At 36.8% G+C, this 21,113-nt stretch overlaps 1 protein-coding gene across 2 annotated transcripts; it reads right to left on the bottom strand.

Moving 5' to 3' along the window:
• Positions 1–1,803: 1,803 nt before the first annotated feature.
• On the bottom strand, positions 1,804–20,595 carry LOC126367417 (sodium- and chloride-dependent GABA transporter ine-like). 2 transcript variants are annotated; one of them, XM_050010919.1, is made up of 9 exons: positions 20,517–20,595; positions 12,759–12,952; positions 9,301–9,435; positions 6,211–6,424; positions 5,196–5,692; positions 4,995–5,107; positions 4,637–4,916; positions 3,755–3,987; positions 1,804–3,342 (listed from the first exon to the last, which is right to left on the bottom strand). In XM_050010919.1, the coding sequence occupies exons 1-9, from the start codon at positions 20,558–20,560 to the stop codon at positions 3,232–3,234; spliced, it is 1,821 nt and encodes a 606-aa protein (XP_049866876.1). In that variant the 5' UTR covers positions 20,561–20,595; the 3' UTR covers positions 1,804–3,231. The 2 variants fall into 2 exon arrangements, with proteins under 2 accessions (XP_049866876.1, XP_049866875.1); XM_050010918.1 differs by lacking the exon at positions 20,517–20,595 and adding an exon at positions 18,495–19,052.
• Between the last annotated feature and the right edge of the window lie 518 nt (positions 20,596–21,113).

Below are 21,113 nucleotides of genomic sequence, written 5' to 3'. Positions count from 1 at the left end.
ACGTAGAAAACGTGTATTTAATTGTTATAAAATATTTTTGAATCAAGCATGATTTAGAGCGAAAACAAAACAAAGCGTTCTTCCCGGGGTAGGTATGTGATTTATAGCAACCTGGCCGCAATGTCGTATTAAAATGATACTATAGTATATTTGGACTAGATGGACCGTCCTGACCTCCTCGGCCATAACACCTTGCGAAATGACATAGATTCAGAAATGTTAAATTGACCTTTAACAAGTTTGTCGATGATAATTGCGTTGAACAAGTAAATCGTTTTAACTAATTTACTTGAGGTTCTACCCACCCAGATATGAATACTAGGTCGTTATTTCTGTATTTAATTAATCATTCAATTTGTAAAGTATAAATTTTTAGATCTTGGACTAACATGAAATATTTAGCCGATAATAATGTCGATAAAAACATGGAACGGCACTAGTGGTCTTGATACAAAAACATATACAATAGGTACGTTTCTATAACAAACCCGCTACGCGAGTACAAAAGACGTACCGGCGATAGTATATTTATCTCTTTTTAACTTATGACGGCTCATATGAGTGCGAAAGACAAAACCTATGTTTTTCTTTCGTCTTAAATATGCTCCGTCTATTCTATACAAGGTCTTTGATAAATTTAAACAGTTATCTCGCTTACTCTCAACGGCTATTGTATATTCAGATAATAAAAATCTATTATAACGTTCCGTTTTTTGCAGGTGATCAAACAAGTGGTGTACAAATATACTCAAACAAAGCTGTACGGATTGTAGTCCCTTGTCTTAAAAAAAAGAAACTTAAAATATTTGACAGTGACAGTTCGTCTATTTGTTTTGATTTTTGGGTATATAGGTATCATAAATAGATAAAATAATTACTACAAATATGTTACAAGAAATAAAGCTTGTAATTAAAGAAGAGGGGAAGGTATTAGAAACAGTGAAAAAGGAAACTAGTACACAACCATGTCATCTTGTGAAATCTTTGGAAGAGTTTCAACAGAGTGCCAATGCTGCACTAACTAATTTGATTGAAAATTTTGGAGATACAGGTTGGTTTTCGACATAATATACCGATTGTAAATATACACAAGTTAATTTTGAGACCTACATAAATTGTAGTTGTTTATTTTAACCTAAAACTACTTTTAGAATATGTTAGGTTATTTCTCCTTAGTGGAGGGAACCTTAACTTTTAACTGTAAGGCATGCAAATATTGAGCGAGAAAATGATTTATTTAATTGAATTCTCTAATCAATTACCATGAAGGAAGTTGTGGTTTACTTATAAACCTGTTGTGTAGATAAATTAACTAATGAAACAGTTATCTTTGGCTAAACACATGTAAAACTCATAATTGAGGTGGGCTATCAGAAGATAACAGTCATTGTCGCTATTTAGGAGTCCAGTCCTAAGGTAGATGTACTTTGTAGTGAGATATCTGTCTTGGTTTACTGAACCTCTTATTTTTCTTAATACTAAATATACAATTTTGCAATGACCTGCAAAACTGTTTAAACAATTTGTCTCCAGGAAAGAATCTATATCTAATCTTTTCAGTCATTACATGAGATTATTAATTAAAATCTGATATATTTTTGAATATTACAGCTGAAACTATGGAAGCTGAAGATGATGAAGAAAGTGATGATGAAGATGAAGTACCTGTTACCCCCAAGAAAAAAAGAAAATAAATTCCCTTTTGTATGGTATGACTTTATTTTTATTGTAGGTACCTAATCTAACTAGAGTATATATTGACTATGTGTTTAGATATAAGTATGATGTTAAATAAAACACAGATTTGTTTCCTTTGTGTACTTATTTAATTCTTATAATTCTAGTAGTGACAGTAGTCAATTATGTATTTACAATTCAAATATTTACATAATTTAGATTTATTCATCATTGTTATAATAGATATGGTATGGAGATATTGTACTTTGTATATTATTTAACATCAGTGTAATATTTGATTGAGTAGTTATATCAGTAGTTTGTTTTATTACATTTTGTTCTTGTGAGGAGTGGGTGCATATTCTTTACACTTTTGCCTACCCCTTTGGGGATACAGGCGTGATGCAGTTATGTTTCTTACACTAAACACTTCAAATGGTAATTTCTAAGAATAAATACTTATTCAACTTATCACTTACACTTAAAAGTAGTTCCTACTGGAATGTCTTTCATCACAAGTTGTGGTTTTGGAAACTGTATAAATAGGCTTATTACATAAGCAATAGAATATTTTAACATATTGAATATTGAGGATTAAAAACAAAATGATTTTGATCAGTAGATATTTGGGGATAGATACCCAATTTAAAGCTAACTTATACACTGTTATCTTATCAATGCAAAACTGAGCCCTTTTAGTTGAATGTTAGTAGGCTGGCCCGCAAATCATATCAGAATGAACACAATGATAGCCATCAGATATGTCGAGATACATACATCGTCACTAACAGTCTCGCAATATAACTTTGGAATGTCAACATTAAAACTAAGTGTTTTCAGTTACAATAAATATTCGAATTTGATGATATGCCTATAATAACATGGTAACCGCGTGGTAAACCTGCGAAGGTTTCGATAGTTTCGTGACCTTGGGGGTTAAAAAGGCCACATCAAAGCAATTCATCTAAAAAAGCAATATTGCTATTTGACATTTGTGTACATTTGTATGCGCAAATGTCAAATTGCTTTTGCTTTTTAACCCCTCTTGGGCCATTAAGAGCACGTAGGTAGGTAGATTCGTATCGTACACGGTATTTATATTAAATCTGTACCTCAATAACCACTCAAAATCGAAAAGATGCGCGATTTATTAGTTACGTATCAGACACAGGATTATTAAAAACGCGTACCTATGTGTTTTTACCCGCTAAGTGTGTCATTGTTTATTAACACGTAAATTCCTTATAAATGCTTGTTATCTGTGTGTAATCTACATAATGAGTGATCGGCGTGAAGTTGTCCGAGTCACACCTTAGCCGCCTGCGCACATTTACAACTCGAGTACGAAGAAAACTGTGTCACCATTACATGATTATGATTTTAGGTCGAGTGCGATCTCCGCCTCAGTGTAAATTAATGATAATAATGATGGTACAACGTCTTGTTCTATTATCTTATTGTCTTATTTATTATTGATATCGTTAAAGTAGGTAGAGTACTTGTCGTGTCTGACACGACTTGTATTTGTTTCACCAATGACTTAAACTGTATGGACTAGTTGATCGTCACTTTATCTTCAGGAGGATCAGACTCGGAACAGCAAATGTCACAACCACTAATACCACATTCACATATCGATGCCGGGCGTATGGAATGACGTAGTCTCTGAAAAAAGAAATAACATTGCATATTTATCTTATCGATGTACATATTTATCTCGAAACATAAAATATTTACAATGCAAGTTAAGGTTGAGGTGGCTGATTGAGGAAGCGGAAGGTCTGCGCGATATAGTAGAATGTTACCGTCCTCGGGAATACTCGACTCGTGTGACTCTATATGATTGATGTGGGACTTAGACAGTGAAATATCACGGTTGCAGATAATAGGTATTTTATGTAACGCTTTTAGCTCACAAAATTAGAACACACATGGAACTCATCATCGAACTGAAGCGTTTCTATTTTTAAAAATAGGTAACTTGTTGAAACTTATTATTATGAATGATAATTTAAAATTCGAATACTCGAATGAATAGTCATACTTAATTATGTATCTGGCGTAATAAGTAACTCACCTCTCCCAAGGTTTTCCCGGGGGAACTAATAATAACGACGACCGCATACACTGGTATGCAAAGTAGGGAGAGTGATGCTATAATCCAACCGAGGACCTGTGCCCAGGCTGGGTAAACATATTGGCGGTAAGTTGGTGGCGTGTAGTCCACCAGGCTTGCCACCCACAGCGCCAGCAGCAGCGCCGGCGCCGCTATCAGCCAACACACTCGAAAGTACAGCGACGGGTAACGACCTGAAACATTTGTAACTCTTTTATCCTCATAAACCGGAGTCTAAATATTTGCACAACCAGACAAACATTGGCATATTTTACGTCAACTCGAGAGATTATAATATATTAATATTGTTGACGGACTTGTCATTTTATTGCTTAGTAACTAGTTAAAACTGGTATACCGACTGTATATAAGTACTTATTAGTGAATAGTACACAATATGTCACGATTAAGCGGAAATGTTTTTACAATATAATAACCTCGAAATAACAAGTGTATCAAGCAAGCTATTCATAACAATGACGAACATTGTCATTACACTACTTTAAAAATGCTGGATTGGCTAATAAGCCAGTCTATCATTGTACGAGAGGATTATATTGAATCATCCACTGTGTTTCATGGTATAGAAACGAAAGTATATTTTCTCGTATTCGGAGAATATTAGCAGTGACGTCTTTTCGGAAACGCAATGACAAAATTAGGTCCAGACAGGTCAAAGACTTCAACTCCGGAGGGGATTCAGCGTGGGTCGGAAACTGGGCTACAAATCCTATTATTAGCGTGCCCACTGTCTTGCAAGTGTCGCAACATTTTTCCGTTGCAGACATCAATTTATTTAAAACAACGAAAGCGGTTACGTAAGTAGAAAAACTAAATGCATACCAGTCATTTGTTTGATATTTCGAGATAGTCTGCCGACGCCATAGAACCAGGCTATGGCGACTACTTCGAAGAATGCGAGGTATGTGATGCTCAGAGAAGCAGCATAGTAATCCATGAGTTGGAACAGGAATATGCCGCTCTGTATTATGTGCGGTAGACCCCACACCAAAGACACGGCGCAAACTAACAGCACCAGCAACTCATGGTATACGAGCCGCTTGCGTATCATGTCAGGGAATCCGTCTTGTATTGACGTAACCACTACTTCAACAATCGCGAACTGAAACAACACAAATTGGTCAAATAATGTCGTATGTTGACAACAAAGACTTATTAAGATAAATATTAGAATATTCACCTGACTGTTAAGTCCAAGACAAAGGAACATGAAGAAAAATAATACGGCCCATAACTGTGATGCCGGCATTTTTGCAATAGCCTGAGGATACACGACGAACAGCAAACCTGGACCTGGAAACAGGGAGAATACATTTAGATAATGACAAAACATAGACATGAAGATAAAGTTTATTTAAGACATTATATCTAAGATACTTACTATCAGCGATGACGTCTTTCACTGATGTGTTTTGTTCGAATGCAATGTTTCCGATAGTGGCGAAGGTGAATATTCCGACGATGAGGCTGGTGACGGCGTTCACCAGCGACACGGCCAGCGTGTCGTGCAGGAAGTTGTTGTCGAAGCGATTGTACGAGGCGAACATTATCATGGATCCGAACGCGATGCCGATCGAGTTGAAGATCTGTGACGCCGCGTTCACCCAGGGCCTCGATTGCTTTAACAGTTCCCAATCCGGCTTGAAGAAAAATCTTAAACCTACGTCGGCACCTTCCAGCGTCAGTGATCGGCCCAAGAATACAATGATCAGCAGGAAGGGAAGTGTAGTGGTGATGTAGCGGACTTTGGCGGAAGATTTGATACTTTTCCATAGGGCGAAGTAGACTAACACCCAAGCACAGACCAAGCAAGCTGCCAGCTCCCACCGCATGCCACCGGGGAACTCAATACCATCACTCATGCTCAGAACCTTCTTCCTGCAAATACATAATTCATACTTAGTATTCTGCTGCGTGAACTCTACGTATATGTTTATATCGAGATACAACAACGTAAATTACTTAGTTTTATTACAGACATTATAATGTAGTTAATTAACTATAAATTAGGGATCGTCTTTTATACTGGGCGTTGTTGATTACTGATTAGTAAAATAATAATTAAACTATAGTGTACAAACAATAAAAAATATTAACCTTCTATTAATCTGACGTATCTATAACATCCTGTCCGGACGCGTGGACAGTGAGGTAATAGATATATTCAAACCGGAAGCGACTAAATATTAAGATTGTTCGTGTGTGATTGTTAATATGACGTAAAACGCATCAACCAGGATGTGTTATCTTCATGATTCTATCTGGACACGTTCAACTTTTACATTGGTATGCTCTTTATATTTATACGAGCTGGCTTGTTAGAGGATTATGGTAGAGTTTTTGCGTAGCAGACGTAAAGGGTATTGCTTGGGCGTGTAACAAAAATCAAACCTTACTCGAAGAACTGTTCCGTAGGTGTCTGGGAGCCGTTGGGCTTGGTGTGGTTGTGGTAGGGCACCCAGCATTGCGGCGTGTTCCACCGATTGGCACAGCTCGCCCAGGGTACTTCGGACTTGAACGACGTGAAGAAATAGTAAATTGCCCACGCGATGATTGCGGCATAGTAGGTGGACATTAAAAACGAGATCACCACGCTTGCGAGGCCGGCGCCTGGAACGGGAAACGTTATGGTTAAAGTTGCATTCACCTTTCATTAGCATTACCATAAATACCTATAACTTGCTATCAACAGTCGTTTAAAAATATGTAATCTACCGCCCATTAGTTTAGGGTTCAGTATCGAGGATGTAGAACCCCCCAAATTATTTCAGTATTTGCGGTGTTGACATCATAGTACAGTTTGCCGCCGTCATTTTAGAATTTTAAGTAACAAAAAATAATCAAAAATAGCCCAGTTAGTAGTATGCTTGAATATCAATTTTTAGGTCGCAGATTCGACTCCTAGCATAGGCCTAAACTTGTTATCAAATTCATGTTTGGATCATAAATGATTATCACGTGCTCAGCGGTGAAGGAAAACATCGTGAGGAAACCCACTTTCCCGAGAAATGTCTTTCGGAGATTTGTGACCTAACCTATATTGGGCTGGTTTTCCTTTCGCGGGTTGGAAGATCAGGCAGGCAGTCGCTTCTGTAAAAAACCGGACCTCTCAAATCTTCAGGTTAGGTTAGCGGACCCCGTGAAAAACGGGATAACGGGAGATGATGAAAATGTTCGAAAATTGTCTTTTATTTGTTTTTATTCCACAGATAGTGCTCTAATAAGAATAGAATGTTGGTAATAAATTACAATTGACATTCCAACTGGTGTTTATGTAGGTAATGTTATTTTCCTTATGCAGCCATTATAAATTAGCTTAGGAATACCTAGGATTTCCTATTGTTTAATAGTTGATGTATATACACAAGATGGCGAGTTAGGGTAGGCAGAGACTACGGAATCCCATGGACCAGGAACCTGACACACCTCTTGTGTTTCTTCAGGCATGCTTTTCGGCTTAAAGTACTCTTGACCTGGGGGGTTAATCGAAATCGAAGCAATTCATCTAAGAAAGCAATACTGCTATTTGACATTTGTTTGCATTGCGCACATACTTTTATCTGCGCAAATATAAAATTGGAATATTGCTTTTTAAATGAATTGCTTCGATGTGGCCATTTTAACCCCCCTGGCCTTTCTTTAAAACATCCTGAATTTTGGACGCGTTCGCCTAGTCCTTCCTCTTCTGACTCTACAACTTGCAACTTGTAAGTCAAGTTATTCATTCTCTCTACATGTCCGAACCGTCTAAGTAACCCTTTCTCAATTCTCGTCACAAAATTTTCTTTCACACCAATACACTCCCTTACCACACTATTCCTTGTGTCAATCGGAGGGGGTATGGAGCATTCTTCAGTACGCGGCTTCACCGTGGGTATGATTCCTTCTTTAATTGATGTAAATAATAATAATTTTATATCTACCGTATTAAAGGGAAGGAAAATTATAGAGTCGGGTTCCTACCGCCATATTAATGTTAATTTTCTACAAAAAATACTTTGTATTATTCTTAATTCAAAGTATTTTTTGTCAGTAGTATGTTCTGCAGCAAGTGTAAGTAGGTACTTAATTTCGTTAGTTATTTGCCTTGTTAATTTAATAAAATAAATGTCTTAAACGTAACCCCAATATTATAGGTACGAGGGGAGGTCAAAAAGTTCGCGGAATGGAGGGGTTGGAGGGGGTTGGTTTGCTCGTACAGGTAGCCGCTAGTTGCACACCTCATTAACAGTATATGTACCAAGTTTGAAGCAAATCGGGTCATTAACGTTTGAACTATCGACCAGCAAACAAGTGAATCGGGAAGAACTCAGCGAATATGGAGAAAATTGAACACCGCGCCGTCATTAAGTTCCTCACCAAGCAAGGAAAATCCGCTCAGACGATTTTTCAAGAGCTGTTAGCAGTTTACGCGGACTCTGCCCCTGGTAAAACCATGGTTTACAAGTGGCATAGTCTTTTCAAGCAAGGAAGAGAGTCGATTGAAGATGACCCCCGCTCCGGACGGCCCATTGAGGCCACCACACCGGAAATCATCGAAAAAGTAGAGAAACTTGTATTAGAAGATACCCGCTTGAAAAAGAAGCAGCTTGCAGCAATGGTCGGTGTATCCGAAACAAGTATTTTAAATATCCTACATCAACATCTTGGGATGACTAAGGTCAGCGCAAGATGGGTTCCAAGAATGCTCACGCCACTTCAAAAAAGCGAGCGTGTCGAGTGTTCTCGCCAGTTTTTAGAGCTCTGTGGAGAGAATAAGGAAGAAGTTATGGCCCGGATTGTTACTGGAGATGAAACCTGGGTTCACCACTATGAACCTGAGTCGAAGCAAGAGTCGATGCAGTGGCATAAAAAAGGCACACCTCCTCCAAAGAAGTTTAAGGTGTCACAATCGGCCGGAAAGATCATGGCCACTATTTTTTGGGATACAGAAGGTATTTTGCTGATTGATTATAAAGATCGTGGTGTGACTATAACGGGACATTACTACGCTTCTTTACTGGATAGATTGAAAGAGGCTATCAAGGAAAAAAGAAGAGGAAAGCTGTCAAGAGGTGTGCTCCTTTTGCACGACAACGCACCCGTCCACACGTGCCATGTTGCGACGGCTGCCATTCACCGATGCGGGTTCGAAAAATTAAACCACCCGCCTTACAGTCCAGACTTGGCCCCCAGCGATTATTATTTGTTCCCAAAAATGAAAAAGGAACTGCGTGGACGAAAATTTGGCGATGATGAAGAAGTCAAGTCTGCAATTTCGGCCTATTTTGACAGCAAAGAGAAATCTTTTTTTTATGATGGAATAAACAAATTATTTGATAGATCCGGAAAATGTGTTAAGGTTAAGGGAGAATATATTGAAAAGGAAAAATAGTTTCGTGTTTAATTTCGACCCCCTTCCCCCTCATTCCGCGAACTTTTTGACCTCCCCTCGTATGTCTTATAATATGTGTGTGAAAATCCTCATTACGCAAATGTTGTCTTACCTTTAAAGAGTGGACATATTTGCGAAAGCGCCCCTATGGGCCCGTGTGCCGTGTACTGGCCCACCGCCAATTCCATGAACAGCATGGGCACGCCGCATACTAAGAGTATTATGAAGTACGGTATGAGGAAAGCACCTGCAACAAACGAAACAATACAATTATTTTACTACTTCAGGTATGTATGGTGCGATAAAGGTGCAACCTACGACGTTAGTTATGCTGTTCGTTACTTTACTTCTGTTGTAATGTGTAAGTGAGACAAGCTATGCTTGCAGGTTCGGGGTTAGAGAATGCAGAGACGATGCTGAACTGTTAAATAATCAGAACGAATCCTAATGAGTACCAATTACATGTAGTTGGACCGCATTCTGCCTTAACAGTATCCTTGATATCAACAAATTGACCTACAGGAACCGCCGTAATTAACCTACTCGTTGGCTCAAAACTGCTCGCTAATTTAGCTATTGTCGTTTGTCTGTGTCCAGACGTAGTTTTCCTAGAAATTCACTACAAGAATATATTTAGTTCTGCTGCCATTTTCTCGTGTTTCTGATTGCTTATCTCACTTCACGTTATTCATACAAGCCGACATCTTACTGCAGTTATACAGGAAGTCAATATCGCGCCGTAGGTACCTATTAAGTATCAATACGTGTATACGTCAGGTGACTAACAACTTATCTTATTTTACTACACAACTACTAGTAAGAATACATTGATATTATAAATCGCCCGATAATGTTAATTTCTGATAATTGTATGATTAATCCATTTGTATTTCAAGATCCACATGAACTACTGTTCATTCGAAAGTTTTTCAGAAGTTCTTTGCTTCGTCAATTACAGTGAATCATAATAAGGCTCAACATTTTTCCTATAGGTAATTGGCATTTTACACAATTTAAGTCTTTATCAATACTATGAACATAGCTACTTTCGTGAAACTATTTAAACAAATGATTCGCAGTAGGTATGTGTACAATGAGATGTTTTGTATATGCAAGTAAGACATCATTACCCAACCAACTATGGAAGCAGTAAATCATTTGATATCTCTAGTGGTCGTGTGTGAGTAGTTAAGTATCAGTTTACTGAAGGCATCAGCTGTAATTCACACCGATTTGTAGTGTTGTCGGTTTGTATTGGTGCCTCAGTGAGAAGTAGCGTGTGTTAGCGCGTGGAGACACAAACATCCCGGCGGCGCACGATTTCACACACTGTTATTGTCAATAATATTTAAAATAAATAGATTTTTATTTTTATTTCCATCATATCATTCTCTATCTGGACGTACCTAGATAACAGCTACAATACATGACGCTTGATTAAAATGATGACGCCTTCAGTTTTCATTCGTACAGCTGATAATCTTTTGTCGACTTAAAACATTAGCTTCATTGAAAATTTCGAGTGTTTAAACACGATGACACTTTGACAGAAACAATTCTATTTTTCTAATTTACTTTCTTTTAAGTTTGCATTTAATTCAATCAACTGTATATTCGTTTTGTTCTTTTCTCCTTGCTCCTATTTTAGTGGAGTTTATTTGCATGTTACTCGTAAAAATTGTAAGATAGGTACTCATCGACATAGATATATGTATAAGTAGGTAGTAGAATTTCGTGCATTACTAATTCTACTAAGTATGATGTTAAACGGCAAACGCGTCGGATGATATCCTCCTGAGTGTCGCATGGCCACGCCGGACACGATCCTATTGTCACCTTAATGAGTGAATTGACACTGACCAAGAGGACAACTTATTAGCGCCAATACATACTTACCAAGTGCCTAGTGGCTTGCAAAAAATAAGTTTTCTCATTGAAATTGAACACAAATATGTATATACATAGGCTTTATCGTTTACCAAGAATCCGCCATAAAACGAATGTTGGTCACGATTTTATCTAGGAAATTCTAAGGCGTGACAGTTTAGTGTGTAATTGTAGATCGTAACATGTTTTTTGCCACATGTCTCATATTATCTTAGGTAGTTTTTGGACTGTTTGAAACATTTTAGTTTTGACATTTTTTAAAATACGTACTCAATACTCAATTATTTATTGCATTCCATGTGATACAATGGGGTGTTACATAGGCATAGGAACTAAAACATGGACCCTGTAGGGCACAGCAACGTTGAAGGGAAGAGAGGAAGTGGGTATTACAATCAAAACTTATCATTTAAAAATTCGTCTACAGTATAATAACATCCATTAAATAGTGGAGAAATACTGTTATTTTTGAGGTTTTTAATGTGATGTCGTAAATAATTTCATTTTTTCCTCAGCATTGCACCCGATGGTCGCTAGTATTACCTATATATTTTACACACAGTATTTTTGGTTTGTTTTCAAGGGACTCTATTTATGTCTTATAGGTCTATCTGTACCAAACCGCTGGAGTGACGGTAACAAATGAAGTGCCGAGAGATGCACGTGACACTCGACTCGTTCGTGATAGAAGCTATATTTAGGTATGCTCGATTAAAGCAAATAAAGTTGGAAAGACAATAGACATAAAACCACAATTTAAGCATGAATAATGAGAAATAAAGCAAAAGGTCTGTTCTGTAGGTATCTACTTCATATAAACTGGCATTTTGTTTTCTGTTTGATTTGATAAAAATCTGAACAATCAGAGTTTAGCGGATAAGTGTACATATTATAATTCTAACATACCTATCTATTTTAGTAGAATGTATTTATGTTGTAAACCTGAATTGATTGAATACCTGGGGGTTAAAATGGCCACATCGAAAAATCCATCTAAGAAAGCAATATTGCTATTTGTCATTTTTTTGCATTGCGCACTTACTTTTATATGCGCAAATGTCAAATTGCAATATTGCTTTCTTAGATGAATTGCTTCGATGTGGCCATTTTAACCCCCCTGATAAACGTTACTTTAAGATGAATGTAATATATAGGTACACTCTAGCATATTATTAGCTATATTGCTTTAAAGTAAAACGAAAGCATAAAATTTGATTTGCGATAGTTTACATAACCCATTTCTCGTCAATTTTGTCAAGCGTTTAGTCAAGTATCGAATAATAGTATTGCACTAGTTCTTGAAGTACTGATTTCAACAGCGGCCATTTGATAGATAACATTTAACCTCGAATGAATAGCTGTCCGGTCTGGAATTTAATAGAAACTAAAAGAGAACAAAATTAACAATGGTTGGAGTGACATTTTTACACTGTATTTATCCCGGAAGCGTTGATTATGCACGTTAAACAGATTTTTTTTTGTCTAGTTTTATGGGTAGCGATAAGAAATGCGTTGAATCGCGACTCCGGATCACTAAGTGAAAACTAGTTATCACATCCTTTTACGCAGGAAGACGTTACTGCCTGTCCCCATTATACATCTCTTACGACACAGGAAGAGCGGGAGTGGTACTATTACATCCTGACCTTACGAGGTCAACGATTTTAAGGTTGAATAACTTACCTCCACCGCTTTTATAGCACAAGTATGGGAAGCGCCATACATTGCCGAGGCCCACTGAGTAACCGACGCAAGCCAGCACGAACTGGATTTTATTCGCCCAAAAGGGTCTCCTAGGCTTGAGGTGCTCGGTCTCCGCATCTTCTTCCTCTTCATCACAATCACTGTCATGCGATGCCGTGTCCTCATCAGGCGGCCTGCACAGACAAACAATACTTACGTTAAAAGGGGTACATTTGTCACACTTTACTTAAACATTAAAGCTGTTTTAAAACGAGACATCATCAGCTAATCATTAGGTTATGAGTCATTTTAAGGCTAGCGTTATTCAGCCATTTTTCTTTGTCAATGACTATTTAAGTATATACCTACCAATTTTTCACATACAATTGCTTTCTTTATTATTCACCTGTAGTTTTCATAAGTTACCACATTAAGCAAAAATGGTTATTTATTTATGACGAGTAGGTATTACTCCAATTAAAGTAAATATTTGCAAATAAAAAATATTTCACTCATATGTAACGTGTCTGAGATAATAAGTAGACACTGTGTTAAGTTTTAAACGGGGTGACATGTTTACAAAATAAATACAATACTAAAATACATTAAGCAGATAACACAATCTATAATAGAGTTGTCGCCGACTGGGCGGTAAGGTCAAGACACTGCATTTTACACTTTGTTGTTTAAACATAGAGATCCATGGCTTCGAAGAAAAACTTACATTGTTTCACGCTATTTTTTATACTAGGCATGTCGTAGAAATTGACAAGGGAACAAGTTCTGTCAAATGTTGGTCTTAATGTGGCCGCTTTACTCGATACTTTCAGTTTATCATTAATTAGACACTAATGCCAAAAGTGGTGGAATTATAAACATTATAGCTCGTGTGACTATGTACGCTTCGAAAGTTATTTAATGATAAAATTTCCATGCATTTAGCCTTGACATAGCTAGGCAACATAGCTGTTTGGATTAAAGATGGATGATCCTAGGATGATGGCAATGACGACATAAAGCTTAAAGGCTTTTACTCGCTTAATTACGTCGACAAACGATTAACGATCAGGTGATTAGACTGAAAACCTTGATAGGTACCTATCTTAAGATATATTTAAGAAACAAACACACGGCATACCTACAATTTTAGGGGGAAAAACAGATTAATTTATCATATTCACTTCCATTGTACTGTGTTAAATTGACAAAGTTTTGAAGCTGTATCATCGGTGAAGTATTTTTTTTTATGAAAGGAATTGTTGAGATAATCTAAAGATAAAAAACGATAAATCAGCCATGAAAAATGCTATAAATAAATCTATGTGAGCTAAAATCAATGTGATAATTTAAGGGTGGTATTAATAAACTAATCTCAGCTCCGAGACTGCCCTCAAGATCATGTCAATGTGACAGTTCTCATATAAAAACAGAGACTTGAGCATGATCTTGAGGGGCAGTCTCAGCTGAGATTCGTTTATTAATACCACCCTAAGTCTTTCATGAAAAACAGTTTTAATTATTCGAAAATAAATTCTACAATTTGGATAAAGTTTGTATGGAACAAAAGGTTTCGCTCTACAATGTTAAATCATATTGTACGCGGTAGAAGATCAAATATTAATAACCGACTGAATTCGTGTTTTAAAAATACTTATGCCAACGAGCATTTATCTCTAAGCGATTGGTGACAATTTTGAGAACAATAATCCGGCTGTCAGCGTGTAAGTGTGTAAACGTATTTTAAAATAATTTATCAAGTAGGCGAGCGATAAGACGCGCACGATCAATTGTAACAATGTTGCGTGAGATACGTGGCACTAGATAGAGTTGCAGTCTTATCTCCTACTGGACTTGAAGGTCTACTTTCGTACTCCCCTACGTTAATCCTCATAAGATTTTCTCAACAAGTTCACTGTCACAGCTGACGTCTCGTAAATTTTCTTCCCATGTCATGACTGCAGAGGTTGCGTTATCAGCGTGATATAAAAGATTATAGTACTTTTGATAACTAGCAAGTTTTGAGGTCATAAATTGTCGTTCTATCGGATTTTTTATCGGAAATTTCGGTTTTGAATAGGGACATACTCGGTAAATCTAACTCTAATCTATCTCTTAAGCCCTAAAACGGCAAAACCTCTATACAAACATAGGTATATCGTTTTCCGTTTAAAACATAGTACACTAGACAAAACATACATAACATTTGAAAAGTCTGAGAAGAATAATAATGTTTATTTAGGTTTAGGAACATTTCCTTTCTCTAAACTTATTAATTAAGATGTTAATGCATCTAGATCAAAACTCTATTACCTTTTCACTTATTGTGCTGCGGTAGCTCTAGGTCTGTTGTGGTTGTGACAAACAGCATTTTTGTTAATAAAAACAGATAAGCTCTACTCGTACATATAATAACGGTTTATTAAGTTTAGTTGTTGGAACAAAAACAATGTAATCTCTGTGGGATCACTGGGATACATTCAAATAAAACAAAACAAGGCTTGATAACTTAAAAAAAGAGATAAATACGTTTAAAAAAAATTGTGAGATTGTTATTTCATTTCATTACAGTTGTCAATGGTAGTAACAAATCAAATGATTTCAACATGCGTTGACCATACAATTTACGCGTTGCTACAATACGTTTATTGATTGACATAAATATTACCGAAACAATTTATACGTTTTAATAATGCTGAGGACACGATAGACTTTAGGAATAAGTAGTTTGAATGGATGGAATTATTAACACAACGATGAAGGAAATTGGCTTTTAAACGGACAAGACTGAAGCTAAAATGGTCTTTTCCGCAGTTAACATCCTGATTTGGTAGAGGGAGTATATTAATGTTCGTCGGAACCGCCGGAGATGCAGTCAACTGGTGTACCCGCGTTTAGCAATGATGAAAAACACCACACTGCAAATACATGGCGGGGTGACAACACAGAAAACGTTTAATTAGCTACGTCGGGGTTATTTATAATCGTTCACTAATGTATTCGAGACAAGGATAGAGCAGGTGAAGATAAGAAATGAAAATTTTCTGAGTTATTTCTTATATTTTAACCGATTTTTAAAGAAATAACAAATGGGTAAAAAAATACAAGTTCTACAAATATTCCCATTCCCAAAGTAAATAAGTACAAATTCTCCATAATTATACTATACCTACAATAAGAAGAAATGTTGTATAACAACGCTATCGTAACATTTCGCATTAGAAGTTGATACTCTTATATTTAACCGATTTCAAAAGAAATAACAAATGGGTAAAAAAAATACAAGTTCTACAAATATTCCCATTCCCAAAGTAAATAAGTACAGATTCTCCATAATAATTATACTATATCTACAATAAGAAGAAATGTTGTATAACAACGCTATCGTAACATTTCGCATTAGAAGTTAATACTCTTACTCATATTGAAATTGAATACAATCATCTGTACTTATTTGTCATGGTTATTTAATTAACGAACTAACATTTTATTGATTGCGTGAAACAATGTATATTATGCACACGCAATTATATTTTTCTGATTTCGTTCTATTAGATTGTTTTTTATGATTCGTCTGCGTCACTTTTTTTATTGCACGACTTGCATACATTGATAACGTGATGTATTGCTTTCAGTTTTGGTTTCAGTAATTTATCATTGATACTGAGATATGTTTAAATCCCAGAGATGATGGCTGCTACTAGCTTAGCCACCATTGGTTTCGAGGTAATCATCATTCATCATACGATAGCGCATTATAGAGAGGTTCGATCCCGTATAATCTGCTGAGTGACACTTCACTACCATTTTAAAGTCGAATTGTTTCCGGTTATTTTTATTATGTCGGCAGTAATTTGCAGGTGGGTTTGCGAATCTCTACATGTGACTGTTTTAGTCGTTCTTATAAATTTTGTCTACTTACTTTATATTTTATGAGGGGGGGGAGGGAGGGAGTAGAATGTTACATACATAAATATTTTGAACAGAAATGAATATAAGAATAATTTGAATTTTTTGGATGAAGTATACGTAATATATAAAGCAAATAATAATTGGAGATGTCCTTAGAAAAGGTTTAGTACAATCTGTTCTGAACCGGCGTGCGTGTATGAAGCGATTGATGAATGTGGAGGAAGCAAGAGAAGTGTGTCAGGATCGCTGCAAATGGAATTCTATAGTCCGCTTGCTGTATATATGTATGAAGCAAATGTGTTTAATAAAAACAACAGAAACTCTATAATATATTACAACATAACGCATAATATAGCATCATGCCATCAAGAGCCACGCTCTTGTCGGTGTAGCATTCGTCTCCATGCTACTTTTTAGGGAAAAATAGGGCAGTGGTTTCTCTCTTGCCTTTTGCCCCGCAGTCTGACGCGAGTGCGATGGCGCCCAGAGTAGTCTATTTCAAAGCCATACCCCCGAAGAGGTAGACAGATTTATATGGTACACCCACTCCTTGCCTGCTATCATCATTATCAATTCCGTAGCGTTATCCCGTTTTTCACAGGGTCCGCTTACCTAACCTGAAGATTTGACATGACCGGCCCGCCGGCCGGCCGGGGGGTGACTCCTCGCCTGCTATGTTTAATAATATTATTATGTTACTCATATATGTATATGAGAATCACGGTATTTTAAATGTTGTTGCGGTCTATTTGATGAATAATAATGTTGTATAAGTAATATATCATTATATAATTCATCAATATTAATCAACAATACAATCGATTGTGTTCACGTTATCGCGAATATAGGTGTTTCATTATTGTACAAGTTCCTTTGTGGTAAGTACTTAAGAAATTACCATATTTCAACCATCTTTCAAATTATACGAGTAGGTATTTCGTGAAGCGCGGGAGAATTACAAATGAAAGTAAAGTATGCACCTAACTGTAAAAATCACTTTCATTTTGCCAAAATATTCATGTTTGATTGATGTTAATGTGGCATACCTATAACACTCATTTATAATTAAAACCAAACAAGTAAATTGAATAACTATGACCAACTCAATGGATACTTGATTAATAAAAAAAGTTAATTTCATGTTTATCTGACGATTCTGTCGTATGTACTACGGCTGGACATATTGCACTCATATTCTATTATCTTTGTGACTAGTAATGAGCATTATATGACATCTTTTATTGTGTTGAATTCCGGTATAATCAGGTGTGTTGATATCATCTCATGATCATAGCTGTTCAGGGTCGCAGCCTAAATAATACAGCTGCTATTCAGTTAATATTCACTTTTTGTGATTTTTATACATAAAGTGGCGTTATTTTTACAGGTAAATCAATTCCCAATAATCGCTATGTTATATAATCTATAATCCTTGGTCATTGCTGGCAAACAGGGAAAAAACAACCCACTTATAGTTTATAAATGTAAGAGCATGAGGCAAACAATTCTTAGGTTAGTTTAAGGTTAACATGTCTCTTTTTTATAGAAATAATCTTAAGAAAACAGTTTGTCGAAATCGTATGTAAGAATTTGGTAAGGTTATTGAGAATAAAACAATACCAAATATTACTATTTATTAGTACTTATACCAATGAAAGTTAAAGATTATGAGATTTTTCTACATAAACAGCCTGTGTTTTCACCTGGACCTTATACTTGTTATGAATACTTTGTGCTTTAAATGGATGAAGCATATAAAAGTAGATGACGGTTACGTCAATTGAATAATGACATCGAAGAGGATGTTTCACCCGCGGAAATACTCACGTAGGAGGACGTACTAGATGAAACAGTTCGGTGGGCGACGTAGGCACTCGCTTGATAACCATTTTGCGGCCATCCGTACAGCCCATCCCGATTGAAGCAAGGGAGCGTATAGAAGGAGCACCATAATGGTTGGTCCCACACTCAGAACCTTCAGGATTTGTGGCGATTTGGTCGTAGGGGCGAAGGCATCGCGCGGATGCTGCACCAGAAGCGGCACTCACGTCGCGAATTCTGTGTGTATCGGTGAAACTCTTCACTTTTCGCATTTGCCCAGAGGGCGTTACGATCGGGGCTGGTGAGTGTAGGTCGAGAAGCTTTGCATGAGCACTGTCCGGGTCGTCATAGTGGTCCACGTGGATCGCCACGCTGGGCGCGGCGGCTTCTCTCGGGGCTTCGGTTTTATTCATACTATCACGTCACTGGGTCATATCGCGAAGAATGGAGTCGCGTGCGTCGCAGGCGACGCGCGACTGTGAAATAATGACGGCCGCGAGTCGCGCGCGAGGTCGGTTCGGCTGGCCGACCAACTGGTTCGTCAATCGCAAGCCGCAGCAATTGGTAAACAAAATGCGATCTGCTAGTCAGTAGTGGGGGGAGCACAGGAAGGGGGGGAGGGTAAGGGGGCCGCGCATGCGCCGTGTTGGTATTGGTGTGCCGCGCTGCGCTAGCGCTTGTCTCAGGGTTATAACTTAATTGTTAAAGCGTGCACCTGATTTTGCTAGAAATTACTTTGTTGATTTATTTTGGCAAAAATTCATTAAAAAACTGTCAGAATTATTGAGAAATATATTGTTTGATACATTTTCGAGTCATTCACTGTCCAGAGGCATGGCTTTTGTGTGCTTGAAAAGATTTCTTAGTCTGTCTAACGATTATGATTAGAGACCTACATTTTCTAATGAAACATAATTTGAAAGTACACTTTAAATTCAGTCAGAAAAACGGTAGAAATTCTGCATATTGCCGCTCTTTAATTTTTTTTAAGCATAATTCATGTTCTATGTAATAAAATTATGAATCATCTATGAAGATTTCGGTAAAAATAGGGAGCTATTAAAAGAAAACATTGTTTTTAAAGTGAAATTCTAATATTTCCGGGATCCTTTCGTGAAGATTTTGCATTTACATTTATTTAACAAAGCAAAAATATTCTCTGCTGGAATAGGAGAAAAACATCTCTAGAATGTGGCTCTCCTCATTTCACGACACCATGCCAAAAAGACGACAGAGACATTTAAAATTAAAGGCACCTAATCACCATATAACTTAGCTAACTCGCTTTATTTACTTGGGCATTCATTTTACTAAGAAATGCAACTAACTTACTTTAAAATTTAATTTAAAAATACTAGGTTGTATAGAACTCGTCGTTACCTTTTCGAAATATAATAGCAGGTATTTTTTGTTTTCTGAATACTTGAGACACATTTAGCTGCCTTTGATTTTATAGACGAAATGCTTCGTTACCAATTATTCGTTAAAAAGTATTTTTAACGGGACAGTAAATTCGAATATAAACCACATTCAAAACAGGCAAATACATGTATACACTACGTAGATCTACCACAAATCGAGGTTGGAAATCAGAGGCACTGCTACGCATAATTGGATTGTTTCCTAGGTCAAAGATAAATGAAGAACTTACTAAATAAAGACAGATCTAAAGGCGACAAAAAACGGTTTCTTTTGCTTTTTAACCTATATATGAATTTTAATAAAGAAACATGTAATAATAAGTGCGAAATTTTGACACGTTTTTCTATGACGTCACAGGTTGCTTTTTCATACAAATTCCATAGTAATTTCGTGTTTTGAAGTTCAGAAAAAGTAACTGATTTGACTAGTTGAAAACTACCCTTTTACTATAGTTTTTTCAAAAGGGGAAATTTTTATTCTTAATCTGTAGCCTGAATACTTTTATTTTATTTTTAAACAAATAAAATTTTCGCGGGTTTTCTACTGGCAGAGGCATTGTCTCAGCATTGGAATCATATAGGCTAGATTATATCAGTTGAAACTTACTTGATTAGTCCATATTTCTTGTCGGAAAATATTTTCGGAGCCATTGGTTTTTGATGTAGTCGGATTGAAGTTTCGTATCGTACTGAATTATATTATGTATCTAAGTTTAATTTCAGCCGTGCCCCTCACGATATTTGCTAATTTATAATTCGTTCACTTTTCATTATCACATATTCCATTTGCACGTACATACCCACTCACGAATTGTCAACCTGTGCCGTCGTTGTAAATTACCATTACTATAATTTTATTTGCAATATAATTCTGTTATTATTAACAGTGCTACATAAACTAGCTACTTAGCTTCTTCTTCTTTCTTATCGTGTGGGTTGTGAGGTGGAATACCAGCCTCATCAACCCTGGTGTCAGGGTTATTATTGAGCCGCCAAAGACCCCTGACAGGGCTCATGTAACGACTACTCACTTACATCAGTAAGCAGTAACCGGGACCAACGTCTTAACGTGCCTTCCGAAGCACGAATCATCTTACTTTCGGACAATATGGTGATCAGCCAGTAATGTCCTAACCAAACTGTCCAAAATATGTCCCCATCGGAAATCGAACCCGGGACTTTCGGATCGTGAGTCCAACGCTTA

The sequence above is a fragment of the Pectinophora gossypiella genome, chromosome 6 (genome assembly GCF_024362695.1).
Source record: "Pectinophora gossypiella chromosome 6, ilPecGoss1.1, whole genome shotgun sequence".
NCBI lineage: Eukaryota > Metazoa > Arthropoda > Insecta > Lepidoptera > Gelechiidae > Pectinophora > Pectinophora gossypiella.
Note: the sequence above shows the minus strand (reverse complement) of the source record. Positions and strands in the feature narration are given on the sequence as shown.

Coding starts and splice junctions, on each gene's coding strand:
- LOC126367417 (XM_050010918.1), bottom strand. CDS start 18,901: ATGAATAAAACCGAAGCCCCGAGAGAAGCCGCCGCGCCCAGCGTGGCG. Junction 4,917..4,994: donor GTCTTGGACTTAACAGTCAG/GTGAATATTCTA, acceptor GTGTTGTTTCAG/TTCGCGATTGTTGAAGTAGT. Junction 3,988..4,636: donor AAATATCAAACAAATGACTG/GTATGCATTTAG, acceptor CAAATGTTTCAG/GTCGTTACCCGTCGCTGTAC.